Source organism: Dama dama, chromosome 3, assembly GCF_033118175.1.
Source record: "Dama dama isolate Ldn47 chromosome 3, ASM3311817v1, whole genome shotgun sequence".
NCBI classification, from domain to species: Eukaryota; Metazoa; Chordata; class Mammalia; order Artiodactyla; family Cervidae; genus Dama; species Dama dama.
The window spans coordinates 26,195,863-26,216,233 of NC_083683.1; the positions used below are offsets into that span (position 1 = coordinate 26,195,863).

Sequence of the window (20,371 nt, forward strand, 5' to 3'; positions counted from 1 at the left end):
GGAAGAATAGTCATGACAGTTTTTTCTGTTCAGTCATTTAGCCATCAATATTTTTTTATGATGATAAAATTATGTGTTTTCTAGCAAAAGAAACTCTGAATTGAATTTGGACTTCTTAAAAGAATTTTTGCCCAATGGCAACTGTCGTCTTCTTTGATTGATAAAGATTAGAGTTGGCTACTGAGTTTTTGAGATTTTATTTTGGTATAGTATTTTTCCTTTTCTTTATTTTCCAGCCATGAATAACTGCCAAGCAAACATTATATTTAAACCCCTGAGAAGTTCAAAAGAGATTGGAGACAGCAAAGGGAGTTCTTTTCTATTTCATTATCCTCTGTAATTAACATTTCTGTCTCAGCGTTAATAAAGCTAAGCTTTTCCCTCCTTTTGAATTTCATTTTAGTGGTTGAGGCCTTTCTTATTTGTGCAAAAAGACAATCTAGCTGTTAAAAGTAGCACAACTACAAATTGGAGGGTAATTGAAGGAGAAAATTTACTGTTGTGAAAATATGTCCAAATATTTGTTCATGTTGTTGTCAACAAAATGGTGATCATCAGTCCAAGCTAATCTCCTTCTCAGGCACCAAATGGTTGTTGCTGAGCGTTTGGCCTTCACAGTACTAATGTGATCACATCCCATCATCCATTCCTAAGACCGCATCTTTAAAATAGAAGAAATGTGGGTGCCACTTCTTTATCTCTTTGTCTTAAAGTGTATTTTGCCTTTTAGCTCTATGCTATAACCAATCTTTAACTTTGATCATCTAAGGATACTTGTTCTTAACATTGACTTCACTGGGAAAGAATCTGCCTGCCAATGCAGGAGACCTGGGTTAGATACCCGCATCAAGTAGATCCCCTGGAGAAGGCAATGGCAACCCACTTCAGTATCCTAGTCTGGGGGGAAATCCCACGGAAAGAGGATCCTAGCTGGCTACAATCCATGGGGTCACAAAAGAGTCAGAAATGACTTAACAACTTAACAAAAACTGTTTTAACATTATGTATATAACTAGTTATTTGCTTTTGCTTGATCTTGATCCCTCAGAAAAATAATATTCTGTCCTCTGACAGTCATGGAATTTGTAGCCTTCTCTGAAAGACTCATGACAAGATGTTGATAACAATTTGAAGTCTCAAAAAAACTTTGGATATGTAAATAGTATAAAACATTTGGTGTTTTCAGGATTTTTTTGAAAATAACTGGTGGGATTGTACCATAAAACAGGTCCTTGAAATTCAGATCTTACTATTTAAACCCTAGTAGTATATGTTACTAGGAGCTGAGATGGGGTTAAAAATACGGTTAGCTATTTATTATAGGCGCAATGTAGAGAATCAGTTTTAAATTCAAAGAACTGGTGATAGTCCTTTATTTTTTTCAAGTGTTTTATAGGTTTTATTCCATTTAAAATTATTACAAAATAGTGGCTTTATTTCCTTGTGCTTTACAATATGACCTTGTTACTTATTTTTACACAGGAGTTTGTATCTCCTAGTTCCATAGCCCTCCCTTGCCCCTATCCCCTTCTCTCTCCCCACTGGAAACTTCTAGTTTGTTCTCTATATCTCTGAGTCTGTTTCTGTTTTCTTATATACATTTGTTTATTTTATTTTTTAGATCGCATTAGTGATAACATAGAGTATATGTCCTTTTCTGTCTGACATATTTCACTAAGCATAATACCCTGCACATCCATCTCATTGTTGCAAATGGCAGAATTTCATTCTTTTTTTCTTAAATGCTTGAGTAATATTCTATTGTATACCAGATTTTCTATATTTATCTGTTGATAGATTGCTTCCATTTCTCAGCTATTGTAAAAAAACTGTTATGAATATTGAGGTGCATATATCTTTCTGGATTAGTGTTTCTGTTTTCTTTGGATAGAGTAGGATTGCTGGAAAATAGGGTAGTTCTCTTTTCAGTTTTCTGAGGTACCTCTATGTATGTAGACATTTTCCAAAGAAGACAGACAGATAACCAAAATTAAAGCCACAGTGATAGTAGTCCTTTACATTAGACTTTATATTAATTCAAAGCTGGAAGTAAAATATACAATTTTAAATCTCAAATAAATCTTTAAAGGTAAACATGGCTGTATCTTTGGCATTTTATATCAAAAAAGTAGGAAAGCATCTCTAAATATTCAATATTTTATTTGTAATACTTGTGTTATAGGATATTGTGATTTTTTAATACTTTCTGAATTTGTTGCAGTTTTAATTAGTTAAAGGGATACACAAATATAAGAATTTCAAGAATTCCTGAGTGAAGTGATGTTTAGGATACTCTGACCTGCAGGTAAATTTTTACATGTAGATCATGGGTACATATATATGTGTATATATACATATATATATATGTATATATATATATTTACAGTCCTCATAATCTTGTATAATAAAAGCCTATAATTTTATATACTATTAATCTAATGACAGTATATAATGTAAATAGTTATACATATACTTATAATATAAAAATTTCAGGAATTTTTTAGAGTCTCCTAACCACAGGTCCCATTCTTCATGGGAAATAGATGGGGAGACAGTGGAAACAGTGTCAGACTTTATTTTCTTGGGCTCCAAAATCACTGCAGATGGTGATTGCAGCCATGAAATTAAAAGACGCTTACTCCTTGGAAGGAAAGTTATGACCAACCTAGACAGCATATTAAAAAGCAGAGACATTACTTTGCCAACAAAGGTCCACCTGGTCAAGGCTATGGTTTTTCCCGTGATCATGTATGGATGTGAGAGTTCGACTGAGATCCGAAAAATTGATACTTTTGAACTGTGGTGTTGGAGAAGACTCTTGAGAGTCCCTTGGACTCAAGGAGATCCAACCAGTCCATCCTAAAGGAGATCAGTCCTGGGTGTTCATTGGAAGGACTGATGCTGAAGGTGAAACTCCAATACTTTGGCCACCTGATGTGAAGAGTTGACTCATTGGTAAAGACCCTGATGCTGCGAGGGATTGGGGGCAGGAGGAGAAGGGGACGACAGAGGATGAGATGGCTGGATGGCATCACCAACTCGATGGGCATGAGTTTGAGTAAACTCTGGGAGTTGGTGATGGACAGGGATGCCTGGCGTGCTGTGATTCATGGGGTCGCAAAGAGTCGGACATGACTGAGCGACTGAACTGAACTGAACCGCAAAAACAATTCCTTGTATTCTTTAAGCTGGGTGGCCATAAAAATACCACTTTATCTTTATTCCTGTTAAAGAATCACAAAATATATCCTTTAAATCTATATGATACAAAACTTGATCTATCTGATTAATTGCACCAATAAATAGTATATTTAGTAAAAAAAAAAATTATCAGTAAATAATTATGCATCATAAGAGTGCCAGAATCCTAATTAACTAAAATTGGTATAAATGAATTTATTGACTTTATTTTTCATGTTGCAGTTTGAAAAGCAAATAGGCAATGCTAGTATTACATTTTAATTTATCTTTTCTTAGATAAATTTCTTAGATAGATTTCCCTTTAAGTATTACAAAATATCAAATCAGTCATTATCTGTAGGAGACTGCCTTAAGTTAATTGTGTGTTAGTTTGCAATGTGATTCATCCATTGCAAAGCTTATGCAAATTAGATGAATTGAAGAGAGTCAACATTACCCCCCCAAAAAATATAAAAATTAATTGCTCACTAAGTATTTAATGCCCACCTATTCTGGGAAAATCACTGTATTTGACTTGTAGTAAATAAATCAGTGAATCTAAATGTGAACATTGTGCATCTACTTAATAGTATGCATTATTCTAAAAAACTGTAAGTGAAAGTAGTAGGTGTGTGTGGTGCTATGAATCAGGATCTACCAAACTCAATTTTAATTCTCATTTGACAAGCATACAGAATTCCACAAATATTTAGGGAATGTTGGGAGAAAAGAGAGTTTTCGTTTAAGTGGAACTATATTTTAACTCGGTTTTTGTTTTAACTTTTAAATAATGAGACTGATGAATATTGCCTGCTCACTGAGCACTTTCCATGAGCAGGTTCTGCTATAAACTCACTGCTGCTCAGAACATTTTATAAGATATACACACACGAGACAAAGAATGCTGAAGTAAAGTTGAACCCTTTTTCAAAATTATGGTAACATTCATACATTGCAATTAATTCAATTTGCATATGTCAGTCTAAGGAAAAATCTATTTCCCCCAAATTGGCTAAATCTTTTATAAACAATTTCTCATTAGACATTTGAAAATTATTTACATTCTTAAATTTGGAATAATTGACAAATCATGTTTCATCTTTCTATACATCTCCTTGAGTTAATGAAATCTTATAAAATACAGTATGTATATTTTTATTAAAGGAAGATTACAGGTTCTTTGGATTTTTTACATTATGAAAATGGAAGAATTAATGGGTCCATTTTTGTTTTTCTTTTTTACCAGAAAGAAACACATAAGATGAAATAATGCAAGTAATGTAGCAAAATGAGGTTAAAAGTCATAGAAAAGATGATAATTGTCTTATTTCTCTACAAATTAAGTACTTTAAGTACCATAACAGAGGAAGCAGTTGCTCTCTACTTTCAATTTAAAAACAGACTACAGTGTTAATTATAAGTAAAATAAATCTACTTTCAATATTTAAAGGTAAAACATAATGGAGATTTTCAAAGAAATTTATCACTCACTTAATAGTGGTTAGGTTCAGCATGACCTTGGCATTAAATTTATTTAGGCATTAATTTTCTAGTTAGGCATTAAATTTCTTCTCTGTCCTATGAATTTGGGAACAACTTTACTGCATATAAAAAATGAACAATAGTTTCCTCAAAGGTAGTTACTCTTTAAGGATCCCAAAGTTGTTTAGCTTCTTCTGGGAAGTGAGAGTAAACATTCAGAATCCCCAGCTTCTGAGCTTCTGATTCTTTTTTAATTTAAAACAAAAATCTCAAATTTTAGCTGATAAAGATACTTTGTATTAGATACTTTGATAGTATCTCTTTGTATCTCTTTTACTGAGATTTTTTTTTTTAAAATCTATTTTACTTGCCTTTATAATCAAGATTTTTGAATAATGTCTTCTATACAGAGTAATAAACTAATCCATTTATGCCCCCAAATTTTGTATTTTCATCAATGATGAAATTTAAAGTATAAAAGTATCAGTTTTACAGGTTTTTAAGTACTTTTAAAAATATTTAAATGACAAAACAAAAAAACAAATTATACTAAATTCACATTAAGAGATATTTGGTTAGTTTCTTAATTAGAAACATTGTTCATATATGGTGGTAAATTCTGTAGCCATTAATAGGGCCTCAAAAAACTGCTCTGTAGATCAGCTTTTAGCATCAAATTCTTTGAAAGTTTGCTTACCTTAAATTATAATTGTCAAAAAGTAAATTAAATTATTTCTGTTGTTAGAATTTGTTGATGAAGAAAACTCAAAAATATTCCATATATTTGCTTAAAAATATGCTTTTTGAGATTTGTAGGATAAAACTGTATGTAAGTAGTTTTTATTGTTGATAGATGCTTGCTTCCACAACAGCTTTATCTAGCAGGACCTAAATGATATCTAAAGTTAACCGGCATGTTAAGTTTTACAAAGCTTACAATTTGGATTTGACCCAGAGATTATTTAATTTAGAAAAACAAAACTTGAGTCACCATTGTGTGGGGGTGGATGCTTTGCTATAGGAGAAGTGGCTTAAAAGTATAAAGTAGAATTAGGAAGGAAAACTTCTCTGAGTAGAAAATTGTTAATGGTGAGGTCCCAAGGTGAAGGAGTTGTGCTCACAGAAAAGTATCTTTCCTTTTAAAGTGAATTAAAGTAAAATTTTAAGACCAAAGGCAACTTTTTCAGTGCAGAGAATTTGGTTAGATTTATGGTACATGGAAATGTTAATTCAGAAACTCCAAAAATTAGGGATCCACCCTAGAACACAAAAGTTGAAAAAAGATATGATGAATATTTAGAAAATGATTAAAAGTATGAAACATAGAGACATTATTCACTCTCATCCCCAAACTGAGAAGCGGGCCTAAAAAAATAACTTTGGATATTTGAAGAAATTGTGTTTGTATGTAGTAATATATATTCAATAAATATGTAAAATGATATTTTACACAAGTAAATAGTTATAGAACTGTGCCAAGAGACAAAATGGCTGAAAATATGCAACAGACTTCAAAGTTTTGTATTTAAGATGGTCTACCAAATTATAGTCTCCATGTTGTACTTTTTATCCCCAGAACTTATTTATCTTATGACTGGAATCCGTACCTTTTGACCCCTATCACCCACACAATGATTCTGCCACAAACCCGGCTGCCTCTGGCAACCACCAGTCTTTTTTGTATCCATTAGCTTGCTTTTGTTGTTGCTGTTTTTGTTGTTTTGTGTCTGTGTTTGTTAGTCTCCCAGTCATGTCCAACTCTTTGTGACCCCATGAACTGTAGCCCGCCAGGCTCCTCTGTCCATGAAATTCTCCAGGCAAGAATCCTGGAGTGGGTTGCCAGTTCCTGCTCCAGATTTGTTGTTTTAGATTTCCACACATAAGTGAGATCATATAGTATTTGTCTTTCTCTGACCTATTTTACTTAATATAACTAGTCCAACTAGTTTGTCTCCAATGGCAAAAACTTCTTTTGTATAGCTGAATACTATTCCTCTGTATGTGTGTGTATCACATTTTTTATTTTTTTAAATCCAGTCATCTGTTGGTAGACACTTGGGTTTTTTCCATACCTTGGCTTTTGCAAACAATGCTGGGATGAAGATGAGAGTGCATAGATCTTTTGGGCTTAGTGTTTTGGTTTTCTTTGGATAAACACCCATATGTAGCATTGCCAGATAATATGCTAGTTCTATTTTTAATATTTTGAGGAGCCTCCATGCTGTTTTCCAAAGTGGCTGTACCAATTTGCATTCCCACCAACAGTACACAAGTGTTCCCTTTTCTCCACTTCCTTGCTGACACTTTTATTTCTAGTCTTTTTGATAATAGCTATTCTTATAGTGTGAAATGATACCTCATTGTGATTTTGCTCTACATTTCCCTGATTATTAGTGTTGCTAAGCATGTTGCAATGTGCCTGTTGGTGATCTATACGTCTTCCTTGGAAAAATGTCTATTCATATTTTTGCCCACATCTTAATCACATTATTTGTATGTTTTGCTATTGAGTTGGATGAGTTCTTCATATATTTTAATTATTAACCCTTTATACATACATGATTTGCAAATATTTTCTTCCATTTGGTAGATTGTGTTTTCACTTTGGAGGTGGTTTCCTTGCTATGCAGTAGCTTTTTAGTTTGATGTAATTCCACTTGTTTGTTTTTGCTTTTGTTGCCTTTGCTTTTGGCATCAAACCCAAAACATCATTGCTAAAACCAGTGTCAAGAAGCTTGAAAATTGTTTGTAAAATTTTCTAGGCTTCATATGTTATACTTAAGTGTAAAATGCCTTAAGCCCTATACATATATTTTTTAAGCAAACTGCAAATGGTATTGTCAGTTACTAATTATTGAAACATTTTTAAAGAACAATTTGTGCATTAAAATCTTCAAAGTAGGAACAATTTGAAAAAGGATAAACCACTCATTTTTATATCTCTGACCTTTTAATATATATCACCTGCCGTAGATTAGCTTTGCTTTGCTATAATTTCAGTTTCAGCAAAATAAAGACAAATGCATGAATGTAGAAATCCTATTCTTTTTAAGGGAAATGACCTTGGAAAAGGAAAAATTGATTCTCTGACCTATTTAAATGATTTAAAAATTACAGCACTTGTCAGTGCTATAAAAAGTTGTAAATAACATAAAACCTACTTAAATCTCTAATATAGAAAAAAAAAATTGTTCTGATTACATGAAATGTTGCATCCAGGAAGTTTTATTTTTCCAGGTAGGTTTCTCGTAACTTGCAAACACTGATGAGTTTTTCCTTTGCTGAAGTAAGCTAAAAATCTCCATAATTTAGGAGTACTCCTCTTTGTAATATTTTTCAAGGAATCTGAAAAACTCTAAGCAGTGTTTTTAGTATACTCTCAATCAAGCCACTGAGTAAAGATATGAATTAAATAAATAAATGTGTGTATTTAGAAACTACAACTATAGAAAGTGCTTCTTTTCATGGAAATAGGGGATGAATTCAGTTATATTAAATAATATTAAGGTGTTTAAACTGTAGAAAAACAAACAAAATAGAAAAGATTAAACATTACTCCTATTAGCTGCTGATAACTAATTTTATTCTAGGCATTTGTATGTCTATCCCAAAAAATAGAAGGAGACCTAATGCAAAAATAATTTCCTTATGATGAGTGGAAGTTTATTCAAATAATTCAACCAATTCTGGTACCCGTGAGGTGCCAGAGTGCGTGCTAAAGATATAGCAGTGAATAAAACAGATAAAAATGTTCGCCCTCATGGAGTTTATATTCTAATGGGAAAGGCAGACAGATATACCAAAAAATAAAATACTGAGCATGTCCAATGGCAGAATTGCTACTGAGAAAAAAATGGGGGAAGCGACGACCTCAGCAGGAGTGTGAGTTGTCCTTGGCCACCCGCTCATACTGAAATTAGCATGTAAGAGGAATGACACGGAAGTGAAATTAGAACAAGCAGCATAGTTCTCTGTCTTCTTGCAGGTAGGGATCAGACTGGGAGTGGTCGGGAAGGGTCCCTACCAGGAGAAAGCCATGTTCTGAACCCTGTTTTCACTCTGCCAGAGCACACAGTGTTCCTCCCCGAGGTCATTCTGCCATTTCATTTCATCTCATCTCTTAAACTTGGATTTGAGTGCCTATTTATGCCAGGGGTTATGCTGCATCTTGTGAATACAAAGATGATTAGGACTTCATAACTGCACATGAAAAGCTTAATTCTGGCACTTTAATGCTACCTACTGGTATTGACTTTTTGAAGTAAATTATTTAAAGGTTAGATTTTTGTGTTTTGATTTGTTCAAGCATATATTTATGGTAAAGTTGCTCTCAGAAGAGAAATTAAGCCTTTTTGTGTTTAGGTTCTGGGGTAGGAGCTTCATAAACTCAAGAATTTATTTCCAGAAATTGGATATTATGATTATTTTATAACAGGGAAAAAAATGGTATCCAAGTTCATGGAGTAGGCAAGAAGCAGAAAAGACAGTCTTCATTTATTCTTTCTGCAAGACATGATATATTAAAAAGCCACCCCAAGAGATGACAAACCTCTATAGTATATTAAAAAGCAGATATCACTTTGTTGACAAAAGTCCATATAGTTAAGGCTATGGTTTTTCCAGTAGTCATGTTCAGATGTGAGATTTGGACCATAAAGAAGGCTGAGCACCATAGAATTGATGCTTTTGAACTGTGGTTTAGAGAAGACTCTTGAGAGTCCCTTGGGCAAGGGGATCAAACCAGTTAATCTTGAAGGAACTCAGTCCTCAATATTCATTGGAAGCACATGCTGAAGCTGAAGCTCTGATACTTTGGCCACCTGATGAGAAGAGCTGACATTGGAAAACACCCTGATGCTGGGAAGGATTGAAGGCAAAAGGAGAAGGGGGTGGCAGAGGATGAAATGGTTAGATAACATCACTGACTCAATAGACAAGAATTTGAGCCAACTCTGGGAGATCGTGGAGGACAGAGGAGCCTGGCATGCTGCAGTATTTGAGGTCGCAAAGACTCTAACATGACTTAGGGACTGAACAATGAGAGAGATTCACTTAGTAGCTTGATGATATCATAATTGCCTGTATTATATGGAAAATTAATCAAATTATGTGAGGATGTGTAAAATCAAAAGATAATACTATGTATGTATATTTGGAACATTTCTCTGATAAAAGGACCAAGAGATCCTAGCAAAGTGATCAAGTCTAGATGATAATGCTTAGAGATTTACATCTTCAAAGAAGTCCTCCTTTCTAGAAGTTTCATACTTATTAGAGCATTAACTACTAAATTCTCCTTTTAGGTACTGAAGGAAGTCTCAAAAGGCATGTTATTGAAGCCAAAATATAAAATACCGTGTGCAGTTAGGTCAGAAACTCTGATCTGCCTCCCAGTTATTACTGTCATGAAGCTACTTTTTATTTGTCAAATGAGATGAAAATGTGGGTTTGTGTATGCCTTACAGCCAGAAAAGCAGTATCAAAATCACAAGTTCTTAACGTAAGCAAAATGATCAAGATGGCTGCTTACATAAAACAGTGGTTATTTCTGTGTGCAATGCTTTGAAAGGAAGGAATAATTTGAATTACCTCTCAGCTATAGAGGGAAGAAAGGCATTTCTCCAACCATTTCTTGAAGTCTGACTCCAATATCTGAAATTACTAGGCCAATAGCCACATTTCATAGGAAATATGCAAATTAATTTTATGCCCCAAAGGTGTAAGTAATTGGGTTTATTAGAAGTAGAAATTTTTAGATCACACTAATCTTATTTTTTTTTCTAGTTACTTCATCTCCTTGTTTACACAAAGACACCAATGCTTTTATATAAATCACTCTCTCTTTATATATGCATAAATTCAGTTTGCCCCTGGCAAGTGATAGAAAGCCAGAGTTTTCAGAAACTCAAAGAAGAGAATCTGTCGAATGTTCTTTGGACTTCACAGGCTGGTGGTTCAATCTGGAGCAAATCACTTTACCCTTCTTCACTTTTGTTTTCCTCGTATCCACAATATTGAGAATTCTGTAAAAATTCTATTTACTCATTCAACTAATATTCATGGAATTTGTAACTTCAAAACCCATGGACTCTGTCTTATTCCGTTATTCTGGTTGAAATAGTATATTTAAACTTGGAGAATTTGAAGATAAGTGCTTTTTGTGTTTTGAGTACCAGTTATATAATTTCTAAATATAATGTTGCCTTTAGGGAACCTCGTACAACTTCAAAGATAACAGACACTCAGGCCCCCATTTCTGCCAGTTTTAATGATTGCATATTTTAACAATACAGAGCTGAACAGGATTCAACAGTTCATTCTTGGACCAAAACTTGTGTTAATCATTTTGGTCTATTGCCCCTAATGTAAAGCCATGATTTTTCCCCCTAATCTCTAAAACATAGTTATGCCATGTTCCAATCATTATTTTTATTTTTATAATGTTTCCAGTTTATCCTGTTTTATTCCTTATTTCTATAAATAAAATAAGCTTAAGAAAATGTTGGGACTATAATGAATTAAGAAGGACTCATGGTTAGGTTGAGGGCAGAGTCTACTATTTCGGCTCTTAGAAGAATCACTACATGTCTGGGTGGGATCTCTTACCTGGCATTTCTAGGCAATCAGTTTTAATACTTCATTAGGATCAATCATTAGGTTTTTCCAGTGGTCATGTATGGATGTAAGAGTTGGACTATAAAGAAAGCTGAGTGCCAAAAAATTGATGCTTTTGAACTTGGCGTTGGAGAAATCTCTTGAGAGTCCCTTGGACTGCAAGGAGATCCAACCAGTCCATTCTGAAGGAAATCCGTCCTGAATATTCATTGGAAGGACTGATGCTGAAGCTGAAGCTCCAATACTTTGGCTCCCTGATGTGAAGAACTTACTCATTGGAAAAAACCTTGATACTGGGAAAGATTGAAGGTGGGAGGAAAAGGGGATGACAGAGGATGAGATGGTTGGATGGCATCACCAACTCAATGGACATGAGTTTGAGTAAGCTCTGGGAGCTGGTCATGGTCAGGGAAGCCTGGCGTGCTGCAGTCCATGTCGGACATGACTTAGTGACTGAACTGACCTGAGGATCAATCAGTTTCTGGTACACTGAGCAATATTAAATATTTTCACAAATAATTGATTTAAAATCTGAACATGGTTCATTAATGTATAATTAAAGCCATTTCAGTCAACCAAAAATATTCACAATCTCTTCAGGACAGAAAAAACCTGGAAACTGCATTTTATGACAAAGAAATGCTTATCTTACTGCTAGCGTTCAGTGCATACATTATATTTCTCTTCTGTTTTAGCCTCCATGCAGATTCCATGCCCCCTTTCACAATTTCATTAACTTATAAATATTTCCCAAGTGAGTATGTTTATACTTTATATAAACATACGATTGGTTTAGTGGCTTTCTGGGATTAGAATATGCCATTATTTCTTATCAGCCACTCATTTACAAAATGTCTCTCAGAGTGAATTGCTTCTAAACTGTTCGTGCTTCATCTCTTTCCTTGTTTTTCCTCTTTCCTTCTTTTCCTTGTTTTTCTGATTTTGTCTTAAAATTTTTCCAGAATATATAATTTCTTTCTACTGTTAAGAATCTAAATTCTGACTGCAACAAAAATCATGAATACAAGAATAGGCTTTACACATGGGGGAAAAAAAATCCAGGCACATATATATACTTTACCCTTGTATCCCCAGAGAATGTTACAAGACTCATTCTAACCAGATTTATTTGTTGCCATATTTCCTTCTAGTTAAATATCAGTCCTTTTGTAATTTCTGCCAATTAGATATACAGATATAAGTACATATAGAGATTTGATCTTCATTATCCTCACTGAAGAAAAATGCAGATAATTATCATCATTAAATAGTATTTATGCTTGAATATTGTCATCATCAAGCTGGTGCTTCGATAACTAACACGTACCTTAATATAATCCAGTTACTTGTGATTCTTCTATAGTCTGATAGTATGTCATTTTAACTTAGTCCTTACAGTGTTAAATACCGCACACATACCTCATACAAGCATTAATCCCTAGATATTTACACCTGTCCAGTTCGGATCACAAATACTCATTGTTCATTTATTCAGTTGGTGTTTATTGATTTCTTGCTATGTGATAGGCATTTTGGATACAAAGAGAAGCAAAAACAAGCACAGCCTTTGCCTTCATGAAAATTGTAAGCTACGAAAGGAGAAAGAGTAATTATCGTCATCACAGAAAATGTTAAGTTACAGCTCTGAAAAATGCTACAAGAGAAAGTAAGATATATAGTGTTCTGAGAGCTTATTATAAGCACATTTTGCCTTTCTGGATAAGCCAGGGTTTCCTGAGTAAGGTACACATGAGCTGATAGCTAGAGGACACAGCCGAAATTAACTTGATGATACATATGGGTGAAAGAATCCTGGCAAATTCTTGCAAGAGGGCAAAGGACTGAAAAGGCCATGCTGCTTAAGTAGAGAGAGACCTAATAATATGCTATAAGAAAAGATTACAGAAATAGGGACCATGAAGGATTTTAGAACATGTCAAGATTTGTCCAGGAGTGACAGGAGGCCACTGAGAGGGCTTGAATGGGGAGGGAGGCGATCAGATTTTCGTTTTTAAATGATCATCCAAGCTGCAGTGTTGTGAGGAAACTAAAGGGACCCTGAGGTGGAAGCGGACAGATTAGTTTGTCATCAGGAGGAGTTTTCTGGCTTGTGAAGCTAGATGGATGTGGGTGTTATTCATCGAGATGGAAAATGCACCGAGTGGGTGGGAAGATTGTGAATTTTATTTTGGACGTGAATGTGTGTTTGGAAATAAATCCTAGAAGAGATGTCTTATAGGAAATTGAATATATTGACTTAGAGCTCAGAAGAAATCATTTGTGTTAGGTCATTTTTCAAACTGTGGAAGTGAAAGAGAGCATAGAATAAAAAGAAGGGAAGCCTAAATCTGAACTTCGAGGTACTCCACTGTTTAATGTATGCCAATGAAGGGGATCTGGGTTCAATCCCTGCATCTAGAAGATCCCCTGGAGAAGGAAATGGCAACCCAGTCTGGTATTCTTGCCTGGAAAATATCATGAACAGAACAGCCTGGTGGGCTATAGCCCATAGAGTTGCAAAAGAGTCGGACACAACTTAGGGACTCAACTACATATGCAAATGAACCTGCAAGTGACAAAGAGGGGGCACATAGGAAGGAGTATAAGACAATGTGACAGATGACCAGTGAAAAATACATTTTGAAAGTGGGGGAAGATATTGTCTGTGTCAAAAACTGCTGTTATATCACCTGAAGTCTGAGAAATGTTAATTAGATTTAGTGACAATGGAAATCACTGGGAATCTCAGCAAGGATTGTTTCAATGGACTTAAGAGACCAGAAGTCAGGATGATGGGTGAGGAGTAGGTGAAAGTTAAAGTGAACATAAGTGTAGACAGCTTTAACCTCTCTAAGGCTTTGTGATGATGGATTTGGTGACTTTCTGGGAAAGTAAGGTGACTTAATTCCCAGGAAACCCCTTTGCCATTGCCTTATTTCTTGTTCCCTCTTTATTCTAAACAAATTAGTGATGGTGGAGTCTTAGAGTGTATCCCCACGTTGTTAAATTATTGAATGTGATGAGCACTTGCCCACTATACTGACTGTATTAATAGAATCACAAAGTCTTCTACAAGACTCAAAGTACAGCGTAATTGGTGACATCTATGTCTGACTTCCTAATTCCATGTCTTCCTGGGTGAGTTTCTATGATGTTTCTATGAGTTTCCTGTGTGGAATGTGTGCAAGGGAATTTAGAATTGGGGTACACAAGAAAGGTAATATCAGGGACGGAATATTAGATATGGGTCAGCTATAATATCACAGAAAATGAGAACGGGTTTCTTATTATACTTTACTCCATTCCCCCTTCTTCCCTTATTTCTTTTCTTCTTTACTTATTTCTTGCCCTTTTGAGAAATGAATACCTAGTGTTTGTTCTGTAATACACAAAGCATCGGCTGATAAGTAGTAAAGGTAAATGAAGAGATAATGATAAAAACACTGAAATTGCTAAAACAGAATAGCTATATCAGAATAAACAAAGATAAGATTGAAGAGAATGGGATTAAGAAAATGCGAGCGATAGATACTTTTGAATGCAAGGCTGTGATGTAATGTTGAATAGAACATTATTAGGAAAATAAACTTAGAGATTATTCTAGAAGTTTTACACACCCTAAAAATAAAAAGACACGGGTTATTATAATGATCCTAGACCTTGACTTTGATAAATAAACATAAATAAGATACACTAGGCCATGGAAGTATTCTCAAGTCTCAGTAATCACTGGGGACATGTTACAGAGAAAGGCAGTCAGATGTGAAGTCAAAAGGAGCTTTACATGCAAAATACTTTGTGAGGGAGATATTTTTAGTAAGTAAAAGCTTAATTTGCAACATATTAGCTATCAGGTATTGGCAGGACATCCAAGCACATATATACTAAGGCAGAACAAAATGCACACATGTGTAGGATTACTGTGTGGCCATCTAAACGTTTCCTCCAGCGCTTCCTGGGAAAGCCCACTCAGTAACTGCCATTTTTTAGCATGTGCCTTGAATTAATAAAGACAAGTGAGACAGTCCATTGGTTGAAAGTATGTTACAAATCTATTTAGGTATATTAACTTACATCAGAATGGAAAGTGAAATTTTACTTTTAATTGTAAGTGAAATCCTTTTATTTATTCTCAGGATGTGTTGTTGTGTCTCTTCTCAGATGACTTAAATAAAACATCTTAACTTTGTCATAAGCAAATCAAAGTACTCTTGATTCCCATAGAAATCTTAAGAGTGATGGCTTCTTTTTCAGGGAACCAAATTCTAAATTTCACTTCTTTATCCTTTAAAGATTTGTTTTATTTATCTATTGTTTTCCTTTTCTTTTTTTCATACAATTTGTAATCATACTCGTTTTAGATCAGTCTCTACTTACTTCGAGATCTAATAGTGACCAAGAATTGTTAGATAATTTTAGACTAGGAAATTCCCTAGTGGTCCAGTGGTTAGACTCCATGCTTCACTACAGGAGTTCAAAGTTTGATCCCTGGCTGGGGAACTAAGATACGGTATGCTGCGTGGTGTGGCCAAAAGAAAAAATTTATCATAAACATATTCTTTTTTCTCTATTAGCTGAGTAAACACTTGAGAAGAAATTTAAAGTTTGATATTTCTTCAGAAGAGTATCAAATTTCTATTTAACATAATATTGGATATTTTATTGATATATGAGAAACTTTATGTATTTTCTCTCTAGATCTCATAATAATTTTAAGTGTATGCCTGCTTGCAGAACGCTGTATTGTTCACATTTTCCAGATTAGTTGAAAAATTTCCTCAGCTGATGGTAGTTATGATTTTTGTTAAACACAGAAGTCTTCCTTCTTTCTTTGTTCCAAACAGATCTTTAACTGAATTTTACCAGTATGTGAGTTTTAGGGGCTTTTGTTGTTGTCACTGTTTGTTTTTTTGCTTTGATTGAATAACAATCAAATATTTTGCAATATTTATTTGATCCGGTAAAATATGTGATTTACTTGACTCACAATGATATATATAGAAAATGATTAAACTCACAATAATTGAAATTAATTATTAATCAGTGATCTAGGTGATGAATAAATTAGCCTTATGCGTCACTAGTCACGTAAGTGGGGAGATTGAAAGGGTGTAATATATTCCTATTAAAAAATACTAATTGTATCTCTAAGAGTCCCCTAAAAATTTAAATATCTTTGAGAAAACAGGGTATTTTGGAAAGGGCACTAAACTGGACTTACCTTGGGAATATCAATTCATCTAATTTTAGTTTTTTATATGCAAAGTACCGATAATAATCTTTATTTATCATGCATATTGTTCTAACTCTTAAGTAAGACAACTTATTGACTTTTTCAACACTGAAAGATGGCACTAATCTTCAATTAATTATTCTTTTGCTCCCCTATAAAATGCATCCCTGAGTAAAATTCTGAGAAAATAGATTTCAAGTCAGTTTTCAAAAAGATTTTGGGGAAATGACTGGGTGGCTGAAGAAATGGAGACTTCAGTAAAGTACCCTGAAAAGTATTTCCATGGGTGGGAGGAAAGAGTTGTTTTCATATTGAAGCATGAGGTGCATAACTGGGGACTGAAAACACAAAGAAAAGGATTTTTGTTTCCTGGGTTTATTCCTAGAATCTATGGTGATAATAACCTGGGACCATCTGCAGCAGATGTTTTCATGTGTCTTAGCCACCAAGCAGTTTAACAAGTTAAGCCTACTTTAACAGCAACAAATTATAGAGTAATTTGTTTTCTTTTATTGATGCACATGTTATATATACGTTTCCACTTTAATGTCCTCATTTGCATAAGTTTGAATAGGCATATGAATTATAGCTCTGAGGATGATGTGCAATAGTGTATGGTTCCCTACACCTTGTGATGTCTGTTTAAAGACATATAGAACTCAAACATTGTCTCAGAGACAGTTCTTATTTTTCTGCTCATAAAGCCTCTGAATTTAACTCTGAGTTAAGAATGCTCTTTTGTTTTCTATGTCTTTTCATATGTTATTTCATACAAACAAATATCTACTTTTGTGAATCATTTATGCACAATATATTGTAACTATCCTTAATTTACATGTAATCTAATGCAAAAATACAACATGTACAGACATAATACAGAAGTGAAGGTTATAAGTATCCCACGGTTGGTACAGACTGAATGGGGATTCCAAACAAGTTGTGATAACTTATCATGAGTTGTGAAAGTGGGCATCTCTCAGGAAGTGCCTTTTGAGATGTACCTTGAAAGATGACTGGTAATATCTTAAAAAAGGTAGACTGGATATCAATTATGAGCTATTGAAAGTTTTAGAATCAAAATATACTATCATTAAAGAGACAGTTTAGGAAGATTGAAGTGGTGTCTCAAACCAGATTGGCTAGAACACAGGGAGTGATTTCTGCAATTAGAAGTAGAGCCAGGGGACTATTTTAATAATAGACCCATGGTTCCCAAGCATCCCTGCTGCAGAAGCATCAGCAGAGAAGTTTTTAAACAGCAAGTTTAATTTCCAGGTCCCTCCTAAGACTCTGATTTCAGTGGGTCTGAGGTAGAACCCTCAAAACAATATTGAAAACTCAAGTGATTCGGATGCATAGCCAAGGTTGAGAACCACAAGTTGCAATGATAAAACTTCTGGCCTTATTAAAGAAACTAGATGGGTGTTTATGGGCAGGAGTCTGGAGGATTTTCCGGACCAGGAGAGAACCGGAGCATGAGTGGCCCTGATAACCGGGGCAGGGGAAGAGGGGGATTTGATCGTGGAGGCATGAGCAGAGGTGGGCGGGGAGGAGGACGCGGTGGAATGGGCAGCGCTGGAGAGCGAGGTGGCTTCAATAAGCCTGGTGGACCCATGGATGAAGGACCAGATCTTGATTTAGGCCCACCTGTAGATCCAGACGAAGACTCTGACAACAGTGCAATTTACGTGCAAGGACTCAATGACAGTGTGACTCTCGATGATCTGGTAGACTTCTTTAAGCAGTGTGGAGTTGTTAAGATGAACAAGAGGACTGGACAACCCATGATCCATATTTACTTGGACAAGGAAACGGGAAAGCCCAAAGGCGATGCTACAGTGTCTTATGAAGACCCTCCAACCGCCAAAACTGCTGTTGAATGGTTTGACGGGAAAGACTTCCAAGGGAGCAAACTTAAAGTCTCTCTCGCTCGGAAGAAGCCGCCCATGAACAGCATGCGAGGAGGCATGGCGCCGCGCGAGGGCAGGGGGATGCCGCCGCCGCTCCGAGGAGGTCCAGGGGGCCCAGGAGGTCCTGGAGGACCCATGGGGCGCATGGGAGGCCGCGGAGAAGACAGAGGAGGCTTCCCACCAAGAGGGCCTCGCGGTTCCCGGGGGAACCCGTCTGGAGGAGGAAATGTCCAGCACCGAGCTGGAGACTGGCAGTGCCCCAACCCCGGCTGTGGAAACCAGAACTTCGCCTGGAGAACAGAGTGCAACCAGTGTAAGGCCCCGAAGCCTGAAGGCTTCCTCCCACCACCTTTCCCACCCCCGGGCGGTGACCGCGGCAGAGGTGGCCCTGGAGGCATGCGGGGAGGAAGAGGTGGCCTCATGGACCGCGGTGGTCCCGGTGGAATGTTCAGAGGCGGCCGTGGTGGAGACAGAGGTGGCTTCCGCGGCGGCCGGGGCATGGACCGTGGTGGCTTTGGTGGTGGAAGACGAGGTGGCCCTGGGGGGCCCCCTGGACCACTGATGGAACAGATGGGAGGACGGCGAGGCGGGCGAGGAGGACCTGGAAAGATGGATAAAGGCGAGCACCGTCAGGAGCGCAGAGACCGGCCCTACTAGACGCAGAGACCCGCAGAGCTGCATTGACTACCAGATTTATTTTTTAAACCAGAAAATGTTTTAAATTTATAATTCCATATTTATAATGTTGGCCACAACATTATGATTATTCCTTGTCTGTACTTTAGTATTTTTCACCATTTGTGAAGAAACATTAAAACAAGTTAAATGGTAGTGTGCTGAGTTTTTTTTTTTTTCCTGATTTTAAAGATGGTTGTTTAAGACTAAACAATGGGAACCCCTTGTGAGCATGCTCAGTATCATTGTGGAGAACCAAGAGGGCCTCTAACTGTAACAATGTTCATGGTTGTGATTTTTTTTTTTTTTAATAAAATTCCAAATGTTTATAAAAAAATAATAATAATAAAGAAACTAGAATTCAGTTTAGTTCAGTCTCTCAGTTGTGTCCAACTCTTTGAGACCCCATGGACTGCAGCACGTCAGGCTTCCCTGTCCATCACCAACTCCTGGAGCTTGCTCAAACTCATGTCTATCAAGTCTGTATTGCCATCCAACCATCTCATCCTCTGTCGTCCCCTTCTCCTCCTGCCTTCGATCTTTTCCAGCGTCAGGGTCTTTTCCAATGAGTCAGTTCTTTGCATCAGATGGCCAAAGTATTGGAGCTTCAGCATCAGTCCTTCCAATGAATATTCAGGACTGATTTCCTTTAGGATTGACTAGTTGGGTCTCCTTGCAGTCCAAGGGACTCTCAAGACTCTTCTCCAGCACCACAGTTCAAAAGCATCGATTCTTCAGCGCTCAATGTTCTTAAAGGTGCAACTTTCACATCCAACATGACTACTGGAAAAACCATAGCTTTGACTAGATGGACCTTCGTTGGTAAAATAATGTCTCTGCTTTTTAATATGCTGTCTCGGTTGGTCATAGGTTTTCTTCCAAGGGGAAAGTCTTTAAATTTCAATGCTGCAGTCACCATCTGCAGTGATTTTGGAGCCCTAGAAAATAAAGTCTGTTTCTGTTTCCACTGTTTCCCCATTTTTTGCCATGAAGTAATGGGACAGGATGCCATGACCTTAGTTTTTTAATGTTGAGTTTTAGGCTAGCTTTTTCACGCTGCTCTTCTACTTTCATCAAGAGACTCTTTAATTCCTCTTTGCTTTCTGCCATAAAAATAGTGTCATCTGCATATCTAAGGTTATTGATATTTCTCCGTACAACCTTGATTCCAGCTTATGCTTCATTCAGTCTGGCATTTCATTTGATATACTCTGCATATAGGCAGGGTGACAATACATAGCCTTGACATACTCCTTTCCCAATTTGGAACCACTCT

At 36.0% G+C, this 20,371-nt stretch overlaps 2 protein-coding genes across 3 annotated transcripts in view; both read left to right on the forward strand.

Moving 5' to 3' along the window:
• SYT1 (synaptotagmin 1) overlaps positions 1-20,371 on the forward strand; it is a 586,784-nt gene that overhangs the window by 35,657 nt on the left and 530,756 nt on the right. The gene's annotated exons all lie outside the window — the stretch shown is intronic.
• LOC133043794 (RNA-binding protein EWS-like) lies at positions 17,929-19,251 on the forward strand. The gene has a single exon (XM_061125046.1). The coding sequence runs from the start codon at positions 17,929-17,931 to the stop codon at positions 19,075-19,077; it is 1,149 nt and encodes a 382-aa protein (XP_060981029.1). The 3' UTR covers positions 19,078-19,251.